Source organism: Saccostrea cucullata, unplaced genomic scaffold (genome assembly GCF_032062105.1).
Source record: "Saccostrea cucullata isolate Sc308-1 unplaced genomic scaffold, CSIRO_AGI_Scuc_v1 ctg126, whole genome shotgun sequence".
Classification (NCBI taxonomy): domain Eukaryota; kingdom Metazoa; phylum Mollusca; class Bivalvia; order Ostreida; family Ostreidae; genus Saccostrea; species Saccostrea cuccullata.
In genome coordinates, this window is record NW_026928905.1 from 323,000 (window position 1) to 349,329 (window position 26,330).

A 26,330-nucleotide genomic window follows, 5' to 3' on the forward strand; every position below is an offset into this window, starting at 1 on the left:
TTTTTCGAGCTCTGAATATAAGATATTTTCAGTTTAAAATTAACAAACTTTGGGGGATTTACCGAATGATTTCAACTGCGTGTTATGAGGCCTAAAACATCTGGAAGTGGATCCAGCGGTTCTAATGGAAATAAATCTAAGAAAGGGAAGAAAAGAAAAGAGGGCCCAGATTTGAGCAGTGAAGCGCAACAAAGAAAAGTAAGTGTTATGAGTACTTCTCAAGACAATGTAGACACACAAAGAATCTCGCAACCGTTATTCTCAACTCCAATAAACAATCAACAGAGTATGCAGAACAATCAAAATAATACATACCAAATACCACAAATGTCTCAATTGCCTGTAATGAATTACAGTTTCTCACCTGTAGCGCCTGTTCACCCTGTACAACAGGTACAACAATATCAGGGTGGATTACAGCCAATTGATTATGGTAATAAAATAGACAATTTGGCCAAAACATTGGACAAAGTTTGCCAAAAATTGGATAAACTTGATCAAATTGAATCTAGAATCAGCAAATTTGAAGCAACAATGAATACTGTCACAACTGACGTGCTTGAATTGAAAACAAAAATGTCAGACATTGAAAAAAACATTATATTCACTAGTGAAAAGTTAGATGAGAATGAAGAAACATCAAAAGAGATAGTAGCAGAAATGAAGAGATCCAAAAAAATACATGAGAATTTAGAAAAAGAGAGTGAGGCACTTAGAGAACAAATGACAATTATGACAAAAAAATGTTAGATCTAAAAGACCAGCAAAATGAATTACAAGCAAGGTCTATGCGTGACAACCTTATATTTGTGGGAATTCATGAACCAAAAGATGAAACATCAGAACAATGTGAGCAGGCACTAAAAGCGTTCATGTCTGAAAAACTCGGAATAACGGATGAAATTCCATTTCATCGAGTACATCGTATGGGCCGGAAGCAAGAGGCAAAATCTCGGGCAGTTGTGGCAAAATTTGTAAACTTTAAGGATCGTGAAAAGGTCCGAAAAACTGCAATCACGGTGATCACCGATCTTCGGGAACGAGGCGATCAAGGCAACGCAGATTTCAGTGTATTCGAGCAATTTCCCAAGGAAATAAACACCCATTCTCAATATAAGGGCTCAAATAATGTCGCCTCATTTTCATTTAAAAGAAATACCACTGATGTAATTTTTAAATCAACATTATAAATAGTCATATAATAATGAATAAGAATTCATATAATTATCGATCTGAAAGGGTATTTAAGGAGTTCCAAATTCAAATATAGTAGCCTATTTGAAATGTACGTTACTGTCGCCGAGGGAAACATTATGCTGAATCCCCTCTGTGTAATATATAGTTTTGATTCTCAAGTAAAAATTTTCTGATAAGTCAAACCTTGTATCATATATATTTCTTTTCATAACAATAAATACATTTTCTTTGTGATAATAAATAATTTTTATCGTGCAATGTCCCTGTCGCTTAATTCTTATTTCAACCACATTACAAGCAAACACAAAGATTATACACCTGATAGTTTTGTTCTCCTTTATTTATTGATGGGCTAAATTTGAAATTTCAAAGGATTAATTACTCCTACTTAGATAATGTAACATGAAATTGAACAATTTGAGAAACTTTTATAAATATGTTTACGGAATGAAAGACATTTTCAATCGTAGAGATAAGAAAGAAATGTACGTTACCTATATTCTTCCATTAAGAATATATATTAAGTAGAAAATATGAGACGACTCTGAATAAGCAACCCCTTGTATCCTGTAAACTGGCAAAGACGTTTTGCTTAACACAATTAAAAATTATTTTTTACATGAAAAGTGATCATTTGAAATGTACGTTACTGAAATGTACGTTACCATGAAATTCGAATTCAGTGAATCTCGCACGAATTTTCATGTATTCTCATACTTTCACACACTCGAATGTGTACACAAAGGAAAGTTTCAAAGGTTGGAGGTCGGCTAAATCCCAAAATTAATGAAAAGAAACGTTTCTGCTGAGGAAAAAAAATATATTAAGGTCAATTATATGTAATATAATTTTGATACCTGGTATATATTTCTGAATACGAAACCTGTATGATGCATTTCTTATGATATGCAAGTTCAAATAGCATCAATATATTGCGTGTCTAACGTACGCTTGTGAAAGAGAATTGATTATTATATTTGAAATGTACGTTACGTATGGTAACGTACATTTTGCGTATTTCTAACTGACATTTTTTTTTATTTAGTCAATGAATTACGTTTACACGAGCGAAACAAAATTATCGTTACAATCCATTTGACAACTGACCACATAAATCCATCTAAATGCACCCCATCCTCGTAAATGTGGTAGACTGTTACCACATGCTAGAAAACTTATTTCTAAGTGTCTTAAATTCAACTTTGGCAACCTTTTTGCAGTTTGTTTACTTTTAATATGCGACTTTTCGTCAATATTAATCTAATTGTTGTTGATAATATAAAACAAGGTATGCATAGGCTTATAATTGGTGAAAAAAAAACAAAAACAAAACAAAACAAAAAAAAAAGAAAAGGAAACAAAACAAATAAACCCAGAACACAAGACGGTCACCATGGTCACGTACATTTCAAATACTGAAAGGCACACATAACTCAGTTTTGTTTGAATCATTGCATTTTGGGTTATATTTTTCCAGATCTGCTGAAAAGCACGTATGTTTGTGTTTTGACAAACGATGTTGCAACATACTAAATGAAATTGTTAACAAGACTGTCGATGGATATATTCAGAATAGATTTATGCTAAGTTTCAATGGCCAAACACGAGCATTTGTTAAATCATAGCAAAATACGTCTGACTCTTATTTTTTTTTTGTCTGTACCCTTGCACACAGGTAGAAGTAACTAGGCTACGACCGGTGTCAATTTCAGCGAAACAGCACAAAAGAATGGTAATGAACTGAGGTGGAGGAGACTCCCCAATAATATGTGAAATGAACGTTACCGAAGTGACGTGACATTCATATAGTTGATAACAAATAACCTCGTTTGTTTCAATATGATTTCTTATATTACTGCGTTAAAACGCTTCATTGAAATGATTTTTATGTCAATAATTGCTTTTTTCAATATTTTCTTATTACTAATTTACATGTTATTACAAGCTTGAAATGTACGTTACCTACTCATATTCTGATGCAATCGTGTCTTTATAGTGGTGATTGTGACATATAACACAATGTGATTACATAGAGAATCTTTGTTGGAATAAACTGAAACAAAACGATGAATTTTTAGAGGAATTTTAAGCTGTTTATTAAACAGAAATATATCTTGAAATGTACGTTATATTTACGTAGTTTTCTAAATCGGCATGGATATATGTTAAAAAAGACAGTAACTACAAAATAGAATTGTACTACATGTACATGTTAAGTTCCAGTATCTATAGAAAATGACAAGATTCCAAACTGATCGCTCTAAACAAAACAGAGAGAAGAATTTAAAGCATATATTTAAAAAAATGTTTTTAAACATCTGGATCAAAAAGTAACCTTTGTTTTTTGAAAGGAAAAATCAAACGCACGTTCGTATGCCGGGAAAATATGTTGCTGACAGAGTTGGTAGGATGTGCTGGTGTTAAGATGAGATATTCCAGTTGTGATTTTAATGACTACATTTTTTTTGACATATCTTTTTGGACATTGAAGAAAGAGTAACGTACATTTCAAGCTACATTTCTGAATAAAATCACCCTCTACTTTACCGTCTTGTCATTATTCTATGTATTAAAATTTGATGAAAAAAAATCTGGAAACAAAATCTTCACATACTTTCTTTCAAAGGTAATTGATAGAAAAATTTTTATCTTGAACTTCATTTTTTAAAAAATCAGAGAGGCATTTGTGCCCTTATATTGAGAATGGGTGAAACGATAACCGGAAAATATTATACCCGCATTACAAAGAAGCTAAACGACAGGGCATCAAAGCGCAACTGGTTATGGATAAACTCTATATCAACGGCGAGCGATTCGTGGCGACAGATTTCGGTCAGGAAAACCCATATAACGCACCAGCGGCACCACACAACGTAGATCCGCGCCTAACTCCAATGGCCCGTGAATTTCGACCATTCAACAGACGCGGCTCAGTAAGTCAAAGGTAGGATAACCTAGGAGGAAATCTACCACGTGACAATTTAGTGGACAGTGATCCAACCGACTCTCTCGATTCATCCACTGGAACTGATTGCAAACTTAAAATCTTAGGATTAAATGTTTGTGGTTTAAGTAGACGCATAAATTATCCAGAATTTTCAACATTTATCTCTTCCTTTGATATATTGTGTTTTACAGAGACAAAAACTGATGATACTACACCGATTGATCACAATTATTTTTTGTTTGATGCTAAAAATAGGCACGGATTTTCAAACAGACGTTCTGGTGGTATTGTAATTGGATACAAAAAATCTATCAAAGATTATGTAACTATCGTTCACACAGATTGTAAATTTGTTCACTGGTTAAGATTAAAATCTTCTTTAATTAATTCAGATAAAGACTTGATTTTAGGTATTGTTTATATACCACCAGAAAGTTCTATATATAGTACAAGGGAAGCTTTTGAAGAAATTGAACTTGAATTTTTGAATTTACAGAGTGAATTTAGCCATATATGCCTAATTGGAGATTTTAATGCAAGAACTTCTGATAGAGATGATTTTATTGAACCAGATGACATATCAAATCAAGAATTTGAGTTAGATGATCCCAGTTTAGACTGTCTCTCAAATGTATTTGAATTACAAAAGATAAATGTACCAAGGAAACGAAAATCATTAGATAAAACAAAGAATAATTTTGGAAACAATTTATTAAATTTTTGTAAAAATAACAATATGTATTTATTGAATGGAAGATTAGAAGAGGGTAAATTTACTACAACAAAATCAAGTGTGGTCGATTATTGTATATGTAGTGTTGAATTTTTGAAACATGTGCAAAATTTTTCTGTACTAGAATTCAATAGGTTATATTCTGATATCCATATGCCACTACTTTGTGAAATAAGTGTGAACTCATATATCTCAAATGATAACTACCAAACTAAAGAAGAAAGTAAGAAAAATAAAAATAATTTTTCGTGTCAGAAGATAAAACCATGGGATAATGAAAAAACAGAAGAATTTTGTCAAAATATTGATTTAAATGTTCTAAGATAATTAAAATATGACTTTAGCAATATTGATATCAATGATCTAAATAAAAACCAGGTTAATGAAATCTTTTCAGACACTGCAGGTCTACTGCTTGACTCGGCACGCACAACTTTTGGAATATTTAATGCTCGCCAAACTCACAATAAACTACCACAGAAAAGAAAAGAATGGTTTGATAAAGAATGCAAAATAGCACAAAAAAAAAAATATAGGAAATCAAAACGAATGTTTAGGAAATATCGTTCAAGCATCTTAAAAGAAGAAGTACGTATCAATGAACGTAAATATAAAAATACTATGGATAAAAGTATGAAAAAACATAGAAATTTAATTATGAAAAAAATTAGAAAACTGAGAAGTAACGATCCAAAAAGTTATTGGAAAATAATTAATAAAAGGCCGAACAACAAAAAATATGATATTAATATTGATGAATTTTACAATTACTTTAAAAACGTCAATAATGGCGATGTAAATAATGACGAACCACTATCAAATGAGATTAGAAATACATATACTAATGAAGAACTAGACTCAGTGATAACTGAAGATGAGATAAAACACGCAATTGAAAATATTAAAAATAACAAAAGTTCTGGAAGTGATGAAATTTATAATGAATACATAAAATCCTCTGCTAGTATTATGTTACCGGTATATGTTATGTTATTTAATATTGTTTTTAACTCAGCAATTTTACCTGAAGCTTGGATTGTTGGGGATATATTGCCTATTTATAAAAATAAGGGGAACGACAATGACCCTGAAAACTATAGACCTATAACTTTATTAAGTTGCATGGGTAAATTATTCACATCCATCTTAGCTAAACGATTAAATAATTATGCTGAGCAATATGATATACTAAATGAAAATCAAGGGGGTTTCAGATCAAATTATTCTACAATAGATAACATTTTTACTTTACAATCGCTAATCGAATTATCCTTTTTATTGAAAAAGAAACTATATTGTGCATTTATAGATTTTAAGGCTGCTTTTGACAATGTATGGAGAATAGGACTATGGCAAAAACTCATTCAAAATAATATTACCGGAAAATGTTTTGAAGTTATAGTGAAAATGTACTCTGAAAGTAAATCCAGAATAACTGTTAATGATATGGTTACTGAATATTTTCCATGCAAAATAGGGGTACGACAAGGGGAAAACTTATCGCCCTTTTTATTTGCTTTATTCCTGAATGATGTAGAATCTTTTTTAATTGCACATAACAATATTGGTGTCTCAACAATATCAAATGAGATTGAAAAAGAACTTGGTGTCTTGTTAAAAATGCTGATTATTTTGTATGCAGATGATACAGTTTTACTATCGGAATCACCCGAAGATTTACAGAATCAGTTGCACAGTTTTTTATTGTATTGTGAAAAATGGAAGCTAGAAGTTAATATAGAAAAAACAAAAATAATGATTTTTTCAAAGGGACGTATACCGCATAAAGTTTTTTATTACAATAACAAAGAAATTGAAATTGTTAAACATTTCAAATATCTAGGAATTATATTCTCAACAACAGGCTCATTTATTAAGACAAAACAATATGCTACTGAAAGAGCAACGAAAGCTATGTATGGTATTTTGAAAAAGGGTAACCAATTACATCTCTCTCTTTATGACCAATTGTATTTGTTCGACAAGATTGTTATTCCAATTTTATTGTATGGTTGTGAAGTGTGGGGTTATGGTAATGTTGAAATGATAGAAAGAGTACATTTGAAATTTTGTAAAATGCTTTTTCATTTAAAACCAAGTACTCCAAATTTTATGATCTATGGTGACTTAGGTAGAGTACCTTTAAGTACATGTATACATATCAAAACAAGAATTATTGCATATTGGTTAAAAATTTTATATGGAAAACAATCAAAATATTGTTTTTTAATGTATAAATTACTTCGTGCAAAATTTGATAATGGACATGAATCTGAATGGTTAAAGAATTTGAAATCAATTTTAGACAATTGTGGATATAGTAATATTTGGAACCAGAATCAATTATTTAATAGAAATTGGCTTATTAAAAGTTTGAAACAAAAATTACTAGATCAGTTTCAACAAAATTGGAATTCAACCTGTAAAGATTCTTCAAAAGGTGTGACATATAATCTATTTACAAATTTACACTTTGGATGTCAATTTTATGTAGATAGCAGGTTAAATAATTATAAGAAACAAATTTTAGCTAGATTTAGAACAGCAAACCATAAATTACCCATTGAAACAGGAAGATGGGAAGGTATTGAAAGAATTAATAGAATATGTCTTTTATGTAAAAATGATCTTGGTGATGAATTCCACTATATTTTATGTTGTGAAAAATTAAAAGATGAAAGAAAATTGTACATTCCGAAATATTATTTTACAAGACCAAATATTATCAAATTTAATGAATTGTTTTCTTCAAAAAATGTTGGACTATTGAGTAAACTCTGTTCCTTTATTAAAATTTTAAACGAGAGAGTCAAACCTCCAGGTTAACATCAATGTAAACATATATGGAAATACTTGATTATAAGCACACTTTGTATATATGTTATATGTTATGCTCACGCATGTATGTATATATGTTATGATAATATGTATTGATCTCTGTGTTGTTAAATAACAACCAAAGAGATGTTAATAAACTGGTAAACTGGTAAACTGGTAAACCGACGTTTTCATACTGATTATTAGGCCATTATTCACACACTGATTTCTGATGTTTAATGATCATGTCAAGAAGCTTACAGCTGGTGTGACCGGTTTTCGGTTCAAAGGATGATAATGAAAACTTTAAAAAAATAACTACTCATCTACGAGGCATGACCATATATTTAAAAATAATAATTGGTTACTGCTTAAATTTGATAGATAAATTACAGGAAGGAGAAATATTAGAGACAGACAGACAGACAAGTAAAACAACAGCATTCGTAAAATTTCCTAAGAAAGTGCAAAAAAGAAAGAAGGTATATTTTACAAAGTTTAATTTAATTCATTTATTTCTTTAAGCTTGGAAAAACTCATCTGCTTAAAGCATGTATATTATCTCTCGAGGTTGGAATTATAGCTCTGCTTTTCTAATTATATAAATCATTGATCACCCAGAAATGAGGGGAAAACTTGTAAAATCGATCAGCTCTTTCTGGTTACCTTCAAAACATAGCGATTTGTTTTGTTTTGCGGAAGCAATCTAGATAACAAGTGAAGTATGGTTTTTAAAAAATTGATGAACCCTTTTTCCACAATATTTCCCATGAAGTTATTCACTATTTACAGCATTTATTTTCTTGACTTTAAAGGAAAGGATTATTTATATTAAATTCATAAAATAAATAGACACACATCCCTATATCAAGAATCATATATAGAGATTGTCATCTACCACAACCAATGAAGAATGATAGTAAAACCACCAAAGTAAGCCATAAAAAACAGCAATTTGAACGTGTTGATCGGCTGGAATTTAACAAGCGCTAGAAGATAACATTCCAAAATCGATGATGGGTGGTAATTAATTTAAACATCTCTTGCTCTCGCCTGGCGAAAATTCCCTCTCTTTTTTCGAAACAATCTGCTTAATGCAAAAAACACCTTACCTTGAAATAAAATTGTAACACAGAAAAAAATTCTGGCAATAAAACAGCGGTTGTTTACAAACATTCTTTGAATACGACGAAATACAGTGTTTCATTTGAACATTTGAACCTGAGTTATGATTTTCCTTGTCAGCAAAAGTGAGTTAAAGATTGTTTTGCAAGGAAATGTAAGGGTTTTTTGGGAATATGGTCCTTATATCTTTATAGTTTTACATTTTAGCTTCCCGCCATTATCAGAAAACAGAAGCTATTTAATTTGTCCGTAGAAAAAGTATGGCATAGTAATGCTATACTGTGTAATATATTTTTTAAGTATCATATATACAATCCGTTCCACAGGACTGTCAAACTCCTCATGCATATAATATCCATTTACAACTTCATGGATATCTATTTCATCACAGTATTTACATTTATTATTAAACTTCAAATTTGTAACAAAAAGTAACAAAATCAAATAATTGAATTGTATCATGTCATAAATGACAAGAAGCATGCATATAGACTGAAAGAATGCCTTTGATTTTTGACACGATGCAGTGCAAAAAAAGATATTTAACGCCTGAATAGCTGTATATACACGTATTTTAATTCCTGCCACTTGACTCTAATTAATTTTAGAAATAATTAACATTAATAATTTATGAATATAGATCAAATTAAAACAAGCAAATTCAAAGAATTGTGGTCCCCCGCTTTCGGTGTCTTTGTGGGTGAGATGTTATTTTTTTTATGATATATTGTGTCTAATATGAACACCCTATCAATGTCATTATTTAGAAATTATCATTGAAGTTGATTTTTTTTTTAAATAAGGTCAATCGTGAAGGTTAAGGTCAAGGATAAGGAATCATAGCATGCTTGGAATTATCTTGTCACAGGTAATGCACATGTCATATATGAAAGCCCTACAATATAAGGTACATGTGTTTGTGAAACACTGATGACCCCGAATGGCAACAACGAAAATTAAAATTTTATTAAACGCAAATTAAATATATTATTACCCAAAGTAGGGTTTTTTTTCACAAGAAATACGATTGTTATAACAAATCCCCAGCACCACCTGTTCAAAAGTTATAGTCAGGATAAATGTTTGAAAGGTAGGTTATATATATGACGTGAAAGGGTCTGAATTGTTGGTTTCTTAAGAAAGGTTTTGTCACAAGAAATACATATGTGAAGGATGAAAACCCTAATTGAACCTTTAAAACGTTATGGCCAAAGTTAAAGTTTTTAAAAAGTAGGTCAACTTTTCTCCAAGGTCAAGATCAAAGGGTGAAAGTTGTTTATATCCAATGAAAGGTCTTCTCACAAGGATTACATATGTGAAATGAGAGCCCTAGCCCTGACAGTTCAAAAGTTATGACCAAGGTTTATGAAAATAAAAACTCTCCAAGATCAAAGTCAAAAGGGTCAAAGTTGTTGGTATCCAATAAAAGGTCTTGCCACAAAGAATACATCTGTGAAATATGAAAGTCCTAGTATCTACCATTAAAATGTTGTGACCAAGGTTAAAGTTTTTAAAAAGTAGTGAAAACTCCAAGGTAAAAAATTATATAAGTCCTTGGTATCCAATGAAAGGTCTTGTCACAAGGATTACATATGTATGTACAAAAGCCCTAGCCCTCACTGTTCAAAAGTATTGGTCAAGGTTAAAGTTTTTTTCATAAGAACATAAATGGGCAAGGTCAGGGTCAAGAGGTCAAAGTTGTTGGTATCCAATGAAAGGTCTTGACGAAAAATAAAAATTTGAAATATAAAAGTCCTAGTATTACCGTTATAAAGTTGTGACAAAGGTTCAAGTTTTTAAAAAGTAGTTAAACTCCAAGGTCAAAGGGTAAAAGTCCGTTTGTATCCAATGAAAGGTTTGTCACGAACACAATGTGAAGTAAAAAAGCCTTAGCCCTGACCGTTCAAAAGTCATGGTCAAGGTTAAAGTTTTTCATAAGTATGTAACTCTCCAAGGTAAAAAAGGTCAAAGTTGTTGGTATCCAATGAAAGGTCTTTTCACAAAGAATACATACGTGAAATATGAAAGTCCTAGTATACCATTCAAAAGTTATGGCCAAAGTAAAAGTTTAGAATTTTTGTGTAAAAGTGGGTCAAACTCCAAGGTCAAGGTCAAAAGGTTAAATTTAGTGGTGCCCAAAGAAAGGTCTTGTCACAAGGAATAACCATCTGAAATGTGAAAGTCATAGCTCCACTAAATCAAAAGTTATGAGCAAAGTTAAAGATTTTGTGACGGACAGATTGACAACTGACGGACAGACGAATGAGATTTACTTGTCCCCTCGCTTTCGCGAAAGTGGAGAACAAATCTTTAGAGCGCTAAGAGTGCTTATTCAATGGCCCTTTGTTTGAAAGTTTATTTGTCACAAAAATAAGTTTAAAAATGCTTTTCAGAAAGGTAAAAGTTTAGAGAATATGTTTAGCCAAAAATTTCAAATAATAGGCAAATTGTTAAGATAACAGTAAATATCTTGACGAAAAAACACTAAACAATAAAACAATACGAATGAAGGCATGATAAAAATTAAGTACCATATCTATATATGTATTTGTAAGTCCTTCAGCACTCTATACATACATGCATATAGAAGTCCATCAATTGATTTTTTGAGCTGTTATGTAAGAGGTGCTATGTAATGGTCTGTGTCTGCGATGTCTCTATCTATCCATCTCAACATGACAGCCACTACATTCCCCGTCTTATTATGATAAATGTACCTGATGACGACTGCTTTGTCTGTGTATAGAGATATGAAGCCTAATGTTCTCTCGGTGAAATATATACTACTTTTTACTTGATTATTATTCGCGCACTTTAAATTCAAGATGAGATTAAGAAAATGTTTATTTGTTTATTCATGTATTTATTTTTATTAAAATGTTATAATGTTTATTAAACACTATAATAAAGTCATCTGTACTTTTTTTAACAACCAATGTACTTCATGGGGATGCATTGTAATCAACTTGAATTTTCGATTAACTTGATCAGATATTTTTAGAAGCTTACACTTTTACATACGCACAAGTTTAATTATAATCGATATTTATTAATATTTTTGCTAAAATAAAATTTTATTATACATGTATATTGAATAAACTTCATTGAAATTTGTGTGGGCTTTACAGAGTTTTCTTTTCACAGGACGCTCATGCATGTCATACTAGAAATTGTATATATTGTGTTTTTTTTTTATTTGGTACACAAGGCAAATACAAGTTAAAGTTTTAGAAATGTTTTTTTAAAATCCAGTTTAAGGTCTCTTTCCTTGAGGAGGAGTAATTAGGAACTTTTTCCTGCAGGTATTTCTGCATATGAAAAGGCTTCATATCTTCACACTCTATTTATATCGACAACTAATTACTTATTTGTAACCTGTCGAATTGGAGTTCCAGATAAATAATAAACAACTTGATGTCTTTCAAAAAAAAAACCAATGAAAAGAGCTGCCAAACTACAAAATACTCCCACATTTTTGAGAGGGAAATTGAGAACAGCAATGCATCCACTTTAAAGATTTAGACATTCTTTGTCGTAATTATACGTTATAGGAGCTAATTGTTTTATACACAGTTTGACCTGATGAAGGTACAAGTTACTATCAATTTAATGAATTCATTGCATTCCTTGGTAAGACTTTAAAATCAATAAAAAAAGTAGGCGGTAATTACACGCAATCTATGAAGTGAGGTTTCTATGACGTCACGCTAAACAGCTGATATTATCGCCTAGTATAATGTGTAACTGTACCGCAAATGCTGTAATTTTTTCTAATTCATTTTTCTAGAGTCAATAGTTTTGATCAATATTATCAAGTTTACGCTATAAGAAAAAGTACATTTAAATATGAGAGGAAGGCAAACATCGGTGATTAAAGATTTGTTGCATCAATTTGGTAAAAAGCAAATTGTTAAGTTTGAAATTTCCAAACACTAACAATTGTATAGTGATAAAAAAAGTTGTTCAAGGACGAAAATTGCAAGGTTTAACAAAGGCTTTCTGCTCATGAAGTCAAACACCAAGATACGTCTCAACAAGTTTATACTAAAGTAAATTGAAGTTTTTAATAAAAGAATTCAAGTAAATTGAGTATTTTTAATATGAATTTTGATTTTCTATATTTCACGTGAAATGTGGTTTTTTGATTAAGAGAAAAATTAATTATAAATCCCAATATTCAATTAACGAAGAGTTGGCCTTTAGTGCAGAGTTAATGAATCTTAGTTTACAACCTTTAGGACAAAACAACAAAGTACTCTCTCCAATGCTGCTTACAAACATCTGAAGTCGCTGATGTAGGAGTATTTCTTTGTTATATCAATCAGTTACGTATATTAACATCTATCCATTTATATCAGGATATACAAAAATACATGAAAGGCAACTAATAAGCTAACTTGTTTTCATATCAATATATGTATTCTCTTTCAGGTAACAGTCTCTGTCGATGTTGTGATATAGGACATATGTTTAATTATAACAATTAGCCAGCATAAAAAGAACTGCTTTCCACCCACAAAGGTGTTGGAAATAATTCAGTTCATTCAACGTCTTCTTCGACGTCTGGCTTTGGTGTGTCCAGCATCACCTTGTCTATAGGGTATTTGATGTTGGTCACTGTGTATGCTTTCAGATCCTCATTACTCAGATCAATGAGATCTAGCATCTCATCCACAGATTTACTGAAGAAAAAACGAAAATTGAAATATTATTATATATTATTTGGTAAAGTGTAAAGAAAAAAAATCACGTCATAAAATAAAGGAACGGGTGGTGAATATTGCTTGATCCAAGGTTAAGGTTATCTAAAAAAAGACCAAATGTGAAAAAAATATTGTCTCCGATAAAATGATGTTTCATATTTTCAATTTTCTGTAAGTTTTCTTCCTTGAATCTTTTATTAAATTCCTGCATTTTGTTAAGACATTACTTTCTCCACTATGGAAAGCTGTTCATCTAGTTTCATCTAAGTCATATAGTCACCGCATTTAAAAAGTAAGAATTTGTGAAACTGTTCTATTATTTTACATAATCCTTAAATGCTGATGAAAAAATATATTGGCTTGTTCCTTAACATACATATTTAAATCTTTTTCTCTTGTTTGGTTGAACATAGCTGTTTGTTTGTATAAAATAAAATTTCCAAATTCAAAAGAATAGTTAACAGCCTTTTTAATTTTGACTATGAAGAAATTGATATATTTGTTTTCATGTTTTCTGAAAAACCTCTTTTTGAAGGAAATATAACATACAAATTCCATGCATCGGACACATTTGTTCGGACAAAGACAATAAACTCTCTTTCAACTTTGTGTATTTATTTGTTTCTGTCATAAAGACGAAGATTTAAATTTTTTAATGATACCGATTGTGTTTATCATGTTGTGATAAAAATACCCCGCAAATGGCCTTGAAGTTACGTCATATTTTACATCATCAAAGGGGAATAACGAAATTTAATTTTGCAAAGAGTTATCGTTCTTTTAAATTCAACTTACATGGAATGTGTGAAATTTTTACATAAATTATATTAAATTTCACTTCAATGTTTGTTTAATTCTTAAATGGCTGATGAAAAAATTTGCATCGGACTGCAAAGGTACCATTTTCATACAGAACCCAGCTGACAGCTGTTTTTTTTGCGGAAAAAGAAAATAAAAACTCTATATTTTCAGTAAAAATACAAGTTATCGATATATGACGTCTGAAATTTTATTCAATTTATTCCTACAAACCAGAGTATGATAAACCATGAGAAAAAGGCGCGAATTACGGCATTATAAGCATTCTAAAGCAGAGTGAGGCTGTTTACATTTGTATATATCGTCGATTAAATTAAAGTTGAGGGTTATTAAAAAGAAAATATAATATCAAGGACATTTTTAATTTTGACCATGAATGGTGAAATTGATATATTTGTTATCATGTTTTCAGTAAACGGAATTTAATTGTGTCCTAAATTGTTATTTTAATCACAAACTAAATGTAGCCTGCATTTTGATAATTACATTTCCAGGCTTCTTCAAGGGTAGATGCATGTTTTAGGATGTAAAAGAAAATGGCAAAAATATTACGAAAGAAAATGGCAAAAGTATTGCGGTTAATATCAAAACAGACATGCATTTAAAAGGAAGACAGACGCAATTCGATTAGGAAAGATCACTGCACATTAACTGAACTAAGATTTACGGTTTTGTCACACCTGTAAAATTCCTCTTGAAATGTTAAGAACAAATCTGCACAATATACACCAGTTTGCAGTAATGCATCAGTTCTCAATTCACGGGTAGCAAAGGAAATAATGAAATTGTCACCCCTTGGTTCCAATAGAGTTCGCAGATTGTCTAACAATAAAAAGAAACCTTGTTTTAAAATAAGGAAAAACTTTCTGAGCTTGAAATACTGTTCAGTTGAAAACTTTTGAGAAAATGTTAGAAATAATTACCGCTTTTGGTTTTTGTTTTGATCACTATTGGAGCGTATTTCCGTTTCCCATCAATAAGTGTAAAACACTTGATAGCATACGACGTCGATGACCATAGATTACTAAATATGCAATGAAATTGTAAGGCGGTGTCTTTTATGATCATCCCCTTTTCTCTATTTCCATCTTCCCTTTCTAGGAAAATTAGGTACTGTAGCAACTCTGTAGAATTTTCGGGTAGAACAGCACTTTCCCAGGTCACTGTTATCTCTGATGACGTCACCTGGTGCTGTAAATTATTCGGCCCTTCAAAATTAAATCGTAATGATGATAGCTTAATATAAATTCTTAATATTATCTTTTAGCAAAACATTTAATGGAAACAATTGAAATACTAGTAGTTATGGCTGTTCAACAATTAAATATATATGTACAATGAAACTTTAAAATATTATCAGTAGTTATGGCTGTTAAAAATACATGTACAATGAAACTTTAAAATATTAAAAATTGGAAAATATTTTACTTTAATTTACGGTTGGATATTTTATATAAATACAGTCAATTCTCTCTTTCAATTTTTTTCCCGGTTTACCAAATTTTGGTGTCCTGAACGTTTTAACAGACGGGTCTCCTTTTTCTTTGTTTTTGACGGAGACCTCGTACTCAACATCCGGAAGAAGGTCCGTAAGATGTATAGAACATTCGGACGTCGTCAACCGTATAGTCTTCTTCATTATAGTGGGGTCACATTTATATTCTACAACGTATGTGTTCTCCGTTTCTCCGGATTTAAAGTTTTGCGACCAAGTTAAGATCACCTCGAATGAGGACACAAATGTGATTTCAAGATTTTCTGGATTGCCTATTAAAAGAAATGAAACATATTTAGATAACGAACAGTATTCAAAATCAAAAGTCCATAAAACAATACAAAATAGGAGCAGAGCAAACACGGACCTCCAAAACATCAGAGGTGGGATCAGGTGCCATGAATGGATAATTAATAATTGTTTAATTTATGGATTATATTTATTTCTTCAAAATTGCCTATGGCATGAAAAACAACTCTATTCCAATAAATTTCAGTTAGAGTTGCTCACCTTTGGGAAGAGTCTTCACTTTAATCTGTTGTGTGTACATCTTCCTCTGATGGTAGATCGATACAAAGTAAGTCGTGTCGCTCTCCAGGTTTACTATTTCATGAGTTTGGCGACATTCAGGCCCAAGCTTGAGGGGGACTGGCTTAAACTTTTTCTTCTTCGGATCTGAGGGTGAACAATGTGCCGTGTAGGTGGAAACCATTTCTCTGTCCTGTATATCCACCCACCATATAAGCTCACACGAGTTGCTGGTTTTTGAAGAGACAAATAGCCTCAGTGCTTTATCTATAAAAGGCAAACATCCCAAGGGTCTTAGCCATCACACAAGTATACATGTAACAGAACACAAAATAAATTCCAAACTGTCCTTGTAATTGTTATATTTGTCCTCAATAAAAGTGAGGACATCAATTAATGATCATCTTAAATACAATGCTCAAACATCCATTTGTATTATTTAAGGACAGATGATACAAACAAAAAAGATGCCTGGATTGGTATATATTTCTTTGTTTCATTGTAAATGATGCAAATAATAAATCTAGAATATAAAGAAAGTGTTAACCTTCTATGTTGTTCTAAATTCTTCCTCTGTGAAACCATCCTTATTAATTTTTACAAATATTTTTCACTTCAAATCCCTTTTTTTTGAAAATTTGAATAAAAAATTAAAAATAACGCGGTGAAACTTCATTTTAATCGTTAAAACATGACTCAAAGTGTTATTTTCAATTTTTTTTTTACAAAAGTTTGTTTGTATCATCTGTCCTTAATATCAAGAATAACAGAAAATATTTTATAAATATATGTTGTGTTTCTCTATAAAATGATATAAAGTTGTATATTAAATTAGAACCCCTGGCCCAGGGACCATGAATTTCTCAATTTTGAAGAAGCATATTTGCTTGTGTATATACAGTTAAAAATTCTTTTCCAAGAATTGTCCTTCTTGGAAACTAAAATGGATTTATCTCTTCGTTGCAACCTGTCGAAAATAGTCGCAATTTATTATAATGCGATTCCTGTGTATTTATAAATCTTGATTGTTTAAGATTTTATTTCATCAAAGTGTCGAATTTGATTTGTTGAAAATTATACACATTAACTTTTAGGTATTACCTATAGTTACGATTTTTGACCGTTTTTTTTTTAATAAACTTAAATACTGAGTATATTGTAAAATGCTTATTTGACGTCAGTTTGTAACACAACAATCAAATATCAAAATGGTCAATCCCTTGCGTAAATTTAATGTGATACAACTTCCCCTTTCTTAAAGCACTAAAATAAAAATTATTTGTAGTTATTTAAAATTAGTAGTAAAAGTAGAAAGATGTTTATTTGATGTTTTATGTTTATATTTTGAAACTCTGTGGGGAGTCCGTTTGTTTAATGCAGGAAAACACTAAATGTTAAAACAAAAACTCAAACTAAGTGATAAATGTATTTATCTTCAAAATATCAAAAAATGTCTGTTAATTTTACATAAATTAGTTTGTTTGATTATTTGGTCACTCACCGGTTTCAATTCGAGCAATAAGCGACTCATGGACTTTTTCACTGGAGGAAACTGTGAAAAAAAGATAGGTATTTTATTGAAAAAATAATTTTAATAACTTACATTTACATACTCATAAAAGAAGCTTTTTTCATTAATCGAATTAAAGCACAAAAGATCATCTCAGGTACTAACCCTCCTTGGCTATTGGTGACACTTTTACGTAATGATAAAAAAGTTCCGGTATATAGTTTACCGGTAAACTCCGTAGGTCTTTTATAACTTCAAAAGACCTTGTACGGTTATTTCTGAAAGACAAGCATTCTGAACAATGAACGATGAACTTTTCAATAAGTTCTTGTTTATCTATTGGAAATTGCCAATCCACCCAAAACACCGAATGTGATTCTGCTATTGCCGTCACTTGAGTAGGTCTCAAAACATCTAAAAGAAAACGAGACTCTGTAAATAAAACAACTTTTTCAAAAAATAACTTTGGAATTGTACTTAAAAGGTAATAAATATGAAAGCAATCGTAGAGATACTTTAATATGCTAGACTTTTATGTTTACCTTCAAATTGTGGAACATGGCAACTAAGAGGGAAAAAGGTCTTGTCATATGCTTTAACAGCCACTTTAACCAGCTGCTCTGAATTGGACTGCAGACCATTTAGAATACACGAATTTTTCTTTGTTTCCATTTCTGAACGTTTGGTAAGATTAGTCTGATCTACCCAGGAAATTACGTAAGACAAATGACTAGTTTTCTTGATTCCAGGGGGATGCCAGAACATCAGTATCTCTTTTTCTGAGAGTCTCTGTGCACACAAATTTCGAACTTCTAAACTATCCGTATCTGTCAAAGAAAATTAAACAGAAAATGTTTATCTTCTTCATCATAGATTCTTTTATGTGTTTGTTTCCTTTAAAAAATTAATAGCAATACATGTACCTTTTATTCTTGCCTTGGTTTTAATTTTTGCATATACTGAACTTCCGTATGGCTTCCCTTCCTTTCTAAGAATCGGCGTTACATGGAATCTATAATGCGTGTTTGGTTCTAGATTTTCAAATTCTATACGAGTGTTTGGTTGGTATACTTCCATTACTTTATTTGAGCCTTTGAAACATTCTATGTGAAACTGGATATCACTCTCCTGGTAGCGCGGCGGTGTCCACTCAAGAACAACTTCCCTGGAGGAGTTTTCCATTATTCGTACGTCGGCACTTTTCATCGATGGCACTATATTGAAAATCTTTATGTTTTAATTATGAATAAATACTAAGTTAAAGGCATGTTTCAAAATTCAAAGTTATTTTTGAATTTCCCATCTTTTTAATTTTATTGTATAATAGAAAAGGGTAAAATTCAAATGAAAAGATTGTTTTCTATGCATCATTCCATATTTCTTAGCACAGAAAACTTGGTAGTAAACAGTGATACCTTTTGAGGAGGGGATATTTATGATGTCCACAAGAATAATTTTTGGCTTTTTGCCAAACTTCTCCCTGGTTTGCTTGTAAATTTCATGAAAGGTAACCATTTCACCATCACATCCATAAAATCCATTGTAATCACCAAAACCTATGAGGACACACACGAACATTTCGAATCCGTCAAACATTTTACTTCTATCCAATGCTTTAAACCAGTCTCGCACCTTCTCTCTTGTTTGATTTTCCAATTTGACAACAGTTTTGAAACGCAAGACTTTGTCAAAGAAGTCAAAAATTTCTCCTAAATGAAATAAATGAACACGTACTGATGAATCAAATCGTAAACAAAGTAGACCTGGATTTAGATATTTAACAGATATAAAACACAAATATATAGCTTTCATGTAAATATCAAAATAAAATCCAAACATAAATATTGTTTGATTGAATTAACAAACGTGCTTATGGCTGAGTGCAACACTTATACACTCTTAATTCTATAGGAAAGTGAAAGTTGATAAATATTAGAGTATAATTGATAAACAAATAAAAAGGACATTTTCATTTAATCCGAAAAAAAACTGATGATCGATTTATTTAACATAAACAGCACTTACGTGATCTGATATTTAGCTCAGTATGCATCCCACCTTTACGGTCATTAACGATAATTGCACAAAGTTCTGAGAATATAATGAATACAAGTCAAATAGGTAAGGTTTTTAATGTACAGTCAATTTGAATATCGCCAAAAAAAAAAATTTTAGGTAAATGATTTGCCAAGAACGTTTTTAAAGTATATAATATTCTCTTTATAATGTAGCCATCCGCCACCCTGTTTTCACAACAAACGTCCATTTTTAATGTATAAATCGATATACCGCCACAGGTGCATGTGGTAGTGAAGCTTTTTGACGCTATCCCTGTTGTAAAGCATGCAAAAATATAAGGTTATGCAATTAAATAATTAAAAAGAATCAAATAAACAATGATTTTAACATGAACTGTTATGATAATTTTGTTTTCTGTTTAATAAAAATCATTTAGTGACGGCTTTGCCACGAAGGCGGTCGTTGTTTAAGAACAAGATAACGATATTATTTTGATGATCTCTGCTTTAAACAATGCAAAATTTGCTTAAAAAAATAATTATACGGTATAAATTGTGAACGTTTTATTAACAATGATGGCTTAAACAATGAATTTTCCAAGAATTCATTTTTATGCAATATATCACACGTGAACCCAGCATTTTTTTTTCAGTATTCGTGCAGATTTAATCATCCACATGTGCTTGTCTTTATTTCATAACTGCACATTTTGTTTTAGCGAAATTGTACATAAAAAATTACTTGAAAAAAAAACTTAGAAATATGTTTTAATATGTACATGTACATGTTACAAAATAGAAACACTAAATTGTGTTCTAAGAACGGTCAACTGGACTTTTTCCTAAACGTGGGAAATTCAATTCATCGCCAAATTCGTTATAACGCCATGATTTCTAAATTACAAAAGGTGGCGGTTTATCGAGAATTAACTGTATCTTGAATACAAAAAATATAGGTAAATGTTCTAATTTAAAATGAATATACGAAATGTTTCATTTTTTTAATGATACTAGGAAATTATAAATATAAGAAAATGGGTAAAGTTTTTTAGTGATCATGAATGCAAAAATATACGTTACATTTCTCAATAATTAAAGATTCAAGTTATAATTGATCATTTGTTTTTTGTGTAATTATATAAACTTTAACTCTTACTTCTTTGAGCGTACTCGACAGGAGTGTCGCTTGGTGAATCAACAGCTGAGTGTAATTCTTCTTTGTCGTTCTCTGGTGTAGGTGGCAATGGTTCTTATAAAAAAGAAAGGATCTTTTTAAAAAGGAATTATGCAGTCTACGAATACTTCATAAAATTTATTTGATTTAATATACATATAGTGGAATAAAATTGGCACCAAACATTTTCGCTTTGTTTTAATTTGTAATTCGTACATTGCATTGGTGAAATTTGCCATTGACTGCATGTATCTGAGTTAATGTTAAGTTTAAGTTAAAGCCATTTAATTAAGAAACAAATACCAGTTGTCACATTTGTTTGCTCTGATGGAGATATAATTCTCTCCCACAAGGCGGCAACCTTGACTTCATACTCTGTTTCCGGAGCCAGGTTTTTGATGATGTAGATGAGTTTCGTACTTTCACCTCTCCGCCAACCTTTCTGTTCACCTTTCTTTCTCCACTGAACAATGAATTGAATGTCACTAAATTCCTCTTTGGGAAATATTTCCCATGTTACTTTTACTTCTTTGACTCCCGGGGTCACATTTAGTGTCCGAACGCGAGGAACCTTTGTCTTGTTTCTACGAATTGGTTTCTTATCTATAATAATAAATACAGAAGGCATCGCACTAGGATTATATAACATGTGTTTTCTTTATTCAAGAAGAACCCCCTTCTCCAACATTTTCCACTATGAATTCTTGCAGTCTAATGCTATTCCATTAACAGACAAAATATTCTCTCTGATATATATTTTTGGAAAAAAATTACAAAACATAGCCATATTGTATTCATATTTTTAAAAAGCTTATCTGGAAGAGCAGTAACTCACGAATGACTTCCTTTTTCTCCTTTGGCTGTTTTGGAGGTTGAAAGCGGCTTGGCCGCGGAGTTTGTTTTTCAGATGACTCCTTTTCTTCTTTGCTGATTGGCTCATCTTCCACCAATTCCTCGTCTTTAAGTACAATGTAAATGTGTAATTTAATTACAAAATAAAGTACTAAGGAATGTATATAATACATGTATTTATCACAGAGGAGAGGGATTAAAAATAAAAAAAAAATCTTGATTAGGTCCAATCCAGCAAATGTTTTTATGTTTGTCCTTGCATGAAATTGAAATAACAGATATAAATTCAACTGATTTAATATAGTTAAAACAAGAAAAGCGATTACAAAGAGTGACTTTTTTATTAAATTCATAAAAATCTAACAAACTTATACAACTTTAGAAAAACCTGCGTAAAAGTAGTTATCAAATTAAGCCCTGCCGAACAATCCTCATGATTCCATATGATTTTTCTAATATTAAGATATACAAGAATGCATCATTATTTTGGCAAATGTTAATTGATTAAATGTATTGAGATTGAAGCATTCAGTGTGTGAAAACATTAAGAAGATTAATAAAAATTCAAAAAAATCTTCATTTGAACTGAAGTATCAGTTTTCTTCAAATTTCTTATTGTTGAGAATCGAGTGGAATTTTTCTGCCAAACCTGTCAGTTGTAACATTTTACTGATGAATTCCTCTTCTCTTAGCCAGCATAATAACTTTTAGTAGATAAATGCGTTACTTGTTAGTAACAAAACAAAAATAAATAAATAAATAAATAAATAAAACTTAAAGCTTGAGAAAGATTTTCTTCTCCCATATTTAGTCTAGCAAGTGTAAATGGTGTATGTATCACATTAAATAATGCTAGTATATTAAAGTATATTTGGAGGGGGTTAATATCTATCAAAGAACAATTCATTGTGGTAAAAAGCAAAATCAATTGTAACACTGCCTCTGTTATATTTTGATTTCAAACTCTCAGCATTGTCTTCAAGAATCAATAATTTAAGTCTTTTTAAAATAATGGCCTTAGATAGAGTTCAATACATAAAATATGTCAATCATATTCAGCTTTCTAAAAATAATCTTCATGTTTTAAAATATATGGGGATAACGAACAGTTTTCAAGCCCAAAGTCCATCAAACTATACAAAATATGAGCAGAGCAAACATGGACCTTCAAAAGTTCAAAATTTCCTAAACAAGATGGAATCTCATGTATAAACAAAAGTATCTTATTACAATCTATCATTTCCTTAATTATTCTGTCTCTTTGAATCGATCTAATAAAAGAGATATCGGATATTATCCTTTCTATATTTTAAAGGGTAACTTGGTTCACGCATAAGTAAAAATCTAAGTTATTTTTAGATAAATGTGTAATACATGACTAGTTTAAGTTCTAATATGATTTTATTCCAATACGCCTTCCATAAATCAGTTGACAAATATTATTGTAATTAATAATGATTTACCTTTGTGTTAAATCAAGTACAAATGTACTGTACGTTGGATATCAAATTTATTCACTGTAATTAAACTGCGATGAGTTAGAGGCATATAAAGCTGTTTGTCATGGTCTTTCAGTGCGGACCTCCTTTGATGGGTTTAAAGGGACAAATACACACAAAACTACTGGGTGCTGAGACACGCCACAATTGTACACTGTGAAGATTGTATCTACACTCATTTCTTCTGATTCTTTTGAAGTGACTAGGTACCTTATTCCAGAGTTCATGTTTGTTGTCATAAAACATTTTTTGACATTTTTAGAACTTTATTTTAAACCGCAAATGATATAATTATTTTGATTGTTATATTAAAAGAATAGAAGTGTAAAACAACAAAAAAGATTAAATCGAAAAAAGGTGAAAAATATTTAGTATATACATGTATTTCTTGTTTCTAAAATATTCGAACTAAAGATAAAATCATGCAAATTTATTTCAAGCATTATGTTTCGGGCATTTTTGTTATCATGACAACATACCGATTTTAGCTTCATCTGTCTCCATTCAAAGGACTACAGAAAATTTTTTAATTAAAAAAAAGACCTTAACCGATTCCATTCGAAGAAAATATAACTGAATTCTTGTAGTAAGAAGTAGTAAGAATCATAAACAACTTAGAGATATTAATAAAAAAAAATTGGAAATCGAACTCACCAAGTGGTAAAGAGGGCTATGTGTTCAGTTCTTGATGAATTTTTCAACAATAAATAACGGTTCAAACTTTAAAATGTTTTTATACTTAAGCATTCGGGTATCAATTAAAACTTAGATATTGGTGGTTAAAATTCAAAACAAATTACAAATTATTATATCAGATTCCCGATACATGACACCAGTCATTGTTTTCTGTTCCAGTTTTAAACAAACATCAACAAAACTAGCTGACATGTCATATCGAACTGCTCTTTGTCTCTAAGTAGATTTTGAGGGGTCAAACAGGGTAATTAGGAACTGAATGAAAAGGTTCGAGCTAAAGGGATAGAAAGAAAAGGGAGAAGGAAGGAATTTAAGATGGAATTCGGAAAGAAAGGGAGGAGAATAAAGGATGTGAGAGGTGGATGGGGAGAATAGGGGTAGGATTAGGGAAAACACCCCTTTTGTAAAGTTCAATTAAATGTCCTTTATTGTGAACCCGTATAAACCGAGGTCCCGTGTCGCATTAAGTGGCTCCCTGCTCAATGGCCGTGAGTGCCGAGTATAGGACAAAATTTGCTGCTCTCCACCGACAAGTGGTGGCGTCTCCACATTAGTGAAAAATTCTCGAGAGGGACGTTAAACAATATACAATCAGTCAATCTATATTGTCAACTGTCGACATTAATGCATGCTTTTCTACGTGTAAGATGTATTTGTGTTTAATCTTAACACAGGATTACATGTCATTCCTTCTGGACCAGAAATAATTAACACACATATACACACAATGCAAACAGAAGTATAAAAAAAGCAATATTAACAATCGTTTTTGGACAATCAGCTTAAAAGTAAGGCAGAAAATAAGTTAATATATCAAAAGTTCATAGTAACAATGTAAATCAAAATTAAAAGTGGCTAAATTTTTAGAAGAATTTCCACAAATGTTTCAATCTCAAATGTCAAGGATGTACAAAGAAAGTGAAAATCAATATTAAGAATCTTTAGAATATTACATCATAAAATCATTAAATTAAAATGGTTTTCTTATATTTCCCAAAACACCGATGTGAAGGAAAACTTTTTGTTTTAAATGAAATGAAACAATATTGATGTAAAGAAAAACAATTTTTTTTAATGAGATAAAATAACTTGTTACAAGGGCTTTAGACTTTCAATCCCTCAGTAAGATTTATATATGTAAAGCTACATGTACTCAGTAAATCAAATAAACCAGAAAACTTCACCACCACTGCAGGAAAAAAGATCTCTTTAAGATTCCATAGGCTTATTTGAGAAGGAAAGGGCAATTAAATTAAATAACATTATTCAAAAACATAATTTGTTCTAAACCATTCGAGTAACTATACCTGAATCTCTGAGGATCTTTGACATTTCTTCATCTCTCCCTGTTAAAGACAAAATTAAAGGTTTATGTTATATTTTAGTATGAGTATAGAGTCAAAAATGACCACCATAAATCATAGATAAATCATAAATATTAATTTTTGTCCTCATCTTAAAGCTCATTGTTTTCAATTAGGTGATGCTCATGTAAAAAATGAATTTTTGAAATTTGACTTATTTTTAGTATTTTACCTCTATATGTGTCAGGCAAACTTCCAGCGTGACCTTCAAAGGAGTCTAAATGAGAGATGAAGTTAAATGAGTAAAAATATATAAACATTGCGCAAAAGTAATAAATCTGATCTATTCGTTGTTTTTGATGATTATACAGTTAAAAATTGTGATTAGATTATTTAAAAATATTATTGTGAATGCTCATGCAAATTTGGTTGAAAATCTCACCTGCTTGTTAGTGTGCTCAATATTGGATTATATTGGGTATATAAAAACTCTTGTTGTGTGTTCCAAAAATATGTAAAAAGTGTCGGAATAAGTATAATCAAAAACTGTATTTCAAACAAATTATTGACGTACTTTTTCAAGATTTATTGAAGGTTTCATTAAACCTCTAGTGCTTGTGATTTTAAAAGTGTACATTCAATATATAGAATATATTGTACCTTCTGGAAAAAGTTTCATCCTTCTAAATTTTCGAGCTGAAGAAAAAAGAGTGATTCATAAGTTCAATAATTCTCTAATTCTCTAAATAGGAAAGAACATCGAATTCGATATTAACCCTGAATTTAACAGCATAATAAACCCATGGGTGTTAACACTGCATATTATTCCTTTAGTTAAATAACATATTTATCTAAAATAAGAAGATAACGAACAGCTATCAATCACCCATGTAGTTAACAAAATGATTCGTGA

At 30.7% G+C, this 26,330-nt stretch overlaps 1 protein-coding gene across 1 annotated transcript; it reads right to left on the minus strand.

The window, feature by feature from the left end:
- Nucleotides 1-12,961: 12,961 nt before the first annotated feature.
- LOC134279126 (uncharacterized) lies at nt 12,962-26,108 on the minus strand. Its single transcript, XM_062761477.1, has 17 exons — nt 26,078-26,108; nt 25,650-25,694; nt 25,421-25,459; nt 21,902-22,024; nt 21,370-21,669; nt 21,049-21,141; nt 19,900-19,965; nt 19,290-19,583; nt 18,798-19,088; nt 18,417-18,701; nt 18,040-18,288; nt 17,866-17,916; nt 16,347-16,631; nt 15,839-16,108; nt 15,265-15,549; nt 15,022-15,163; nt 12,962-13,501 (listed from the first exon to the last, which is right to left on the minus strand). The coding sequence occupies exons 1-17, from the start codon at nt 26,094-26,096 to the stop codon at nt 13,360-13,362; spliced, it is 2,979 nt and encodes a 992-aa protein (XP_062617461.1). The 5' UTR covers nt 26,097-26,108; the 3' UTR covers nt 12,962-13,359.
- Between the last annotated feature and the right edge of the window lie 222 nt (nt 26,109-26,330).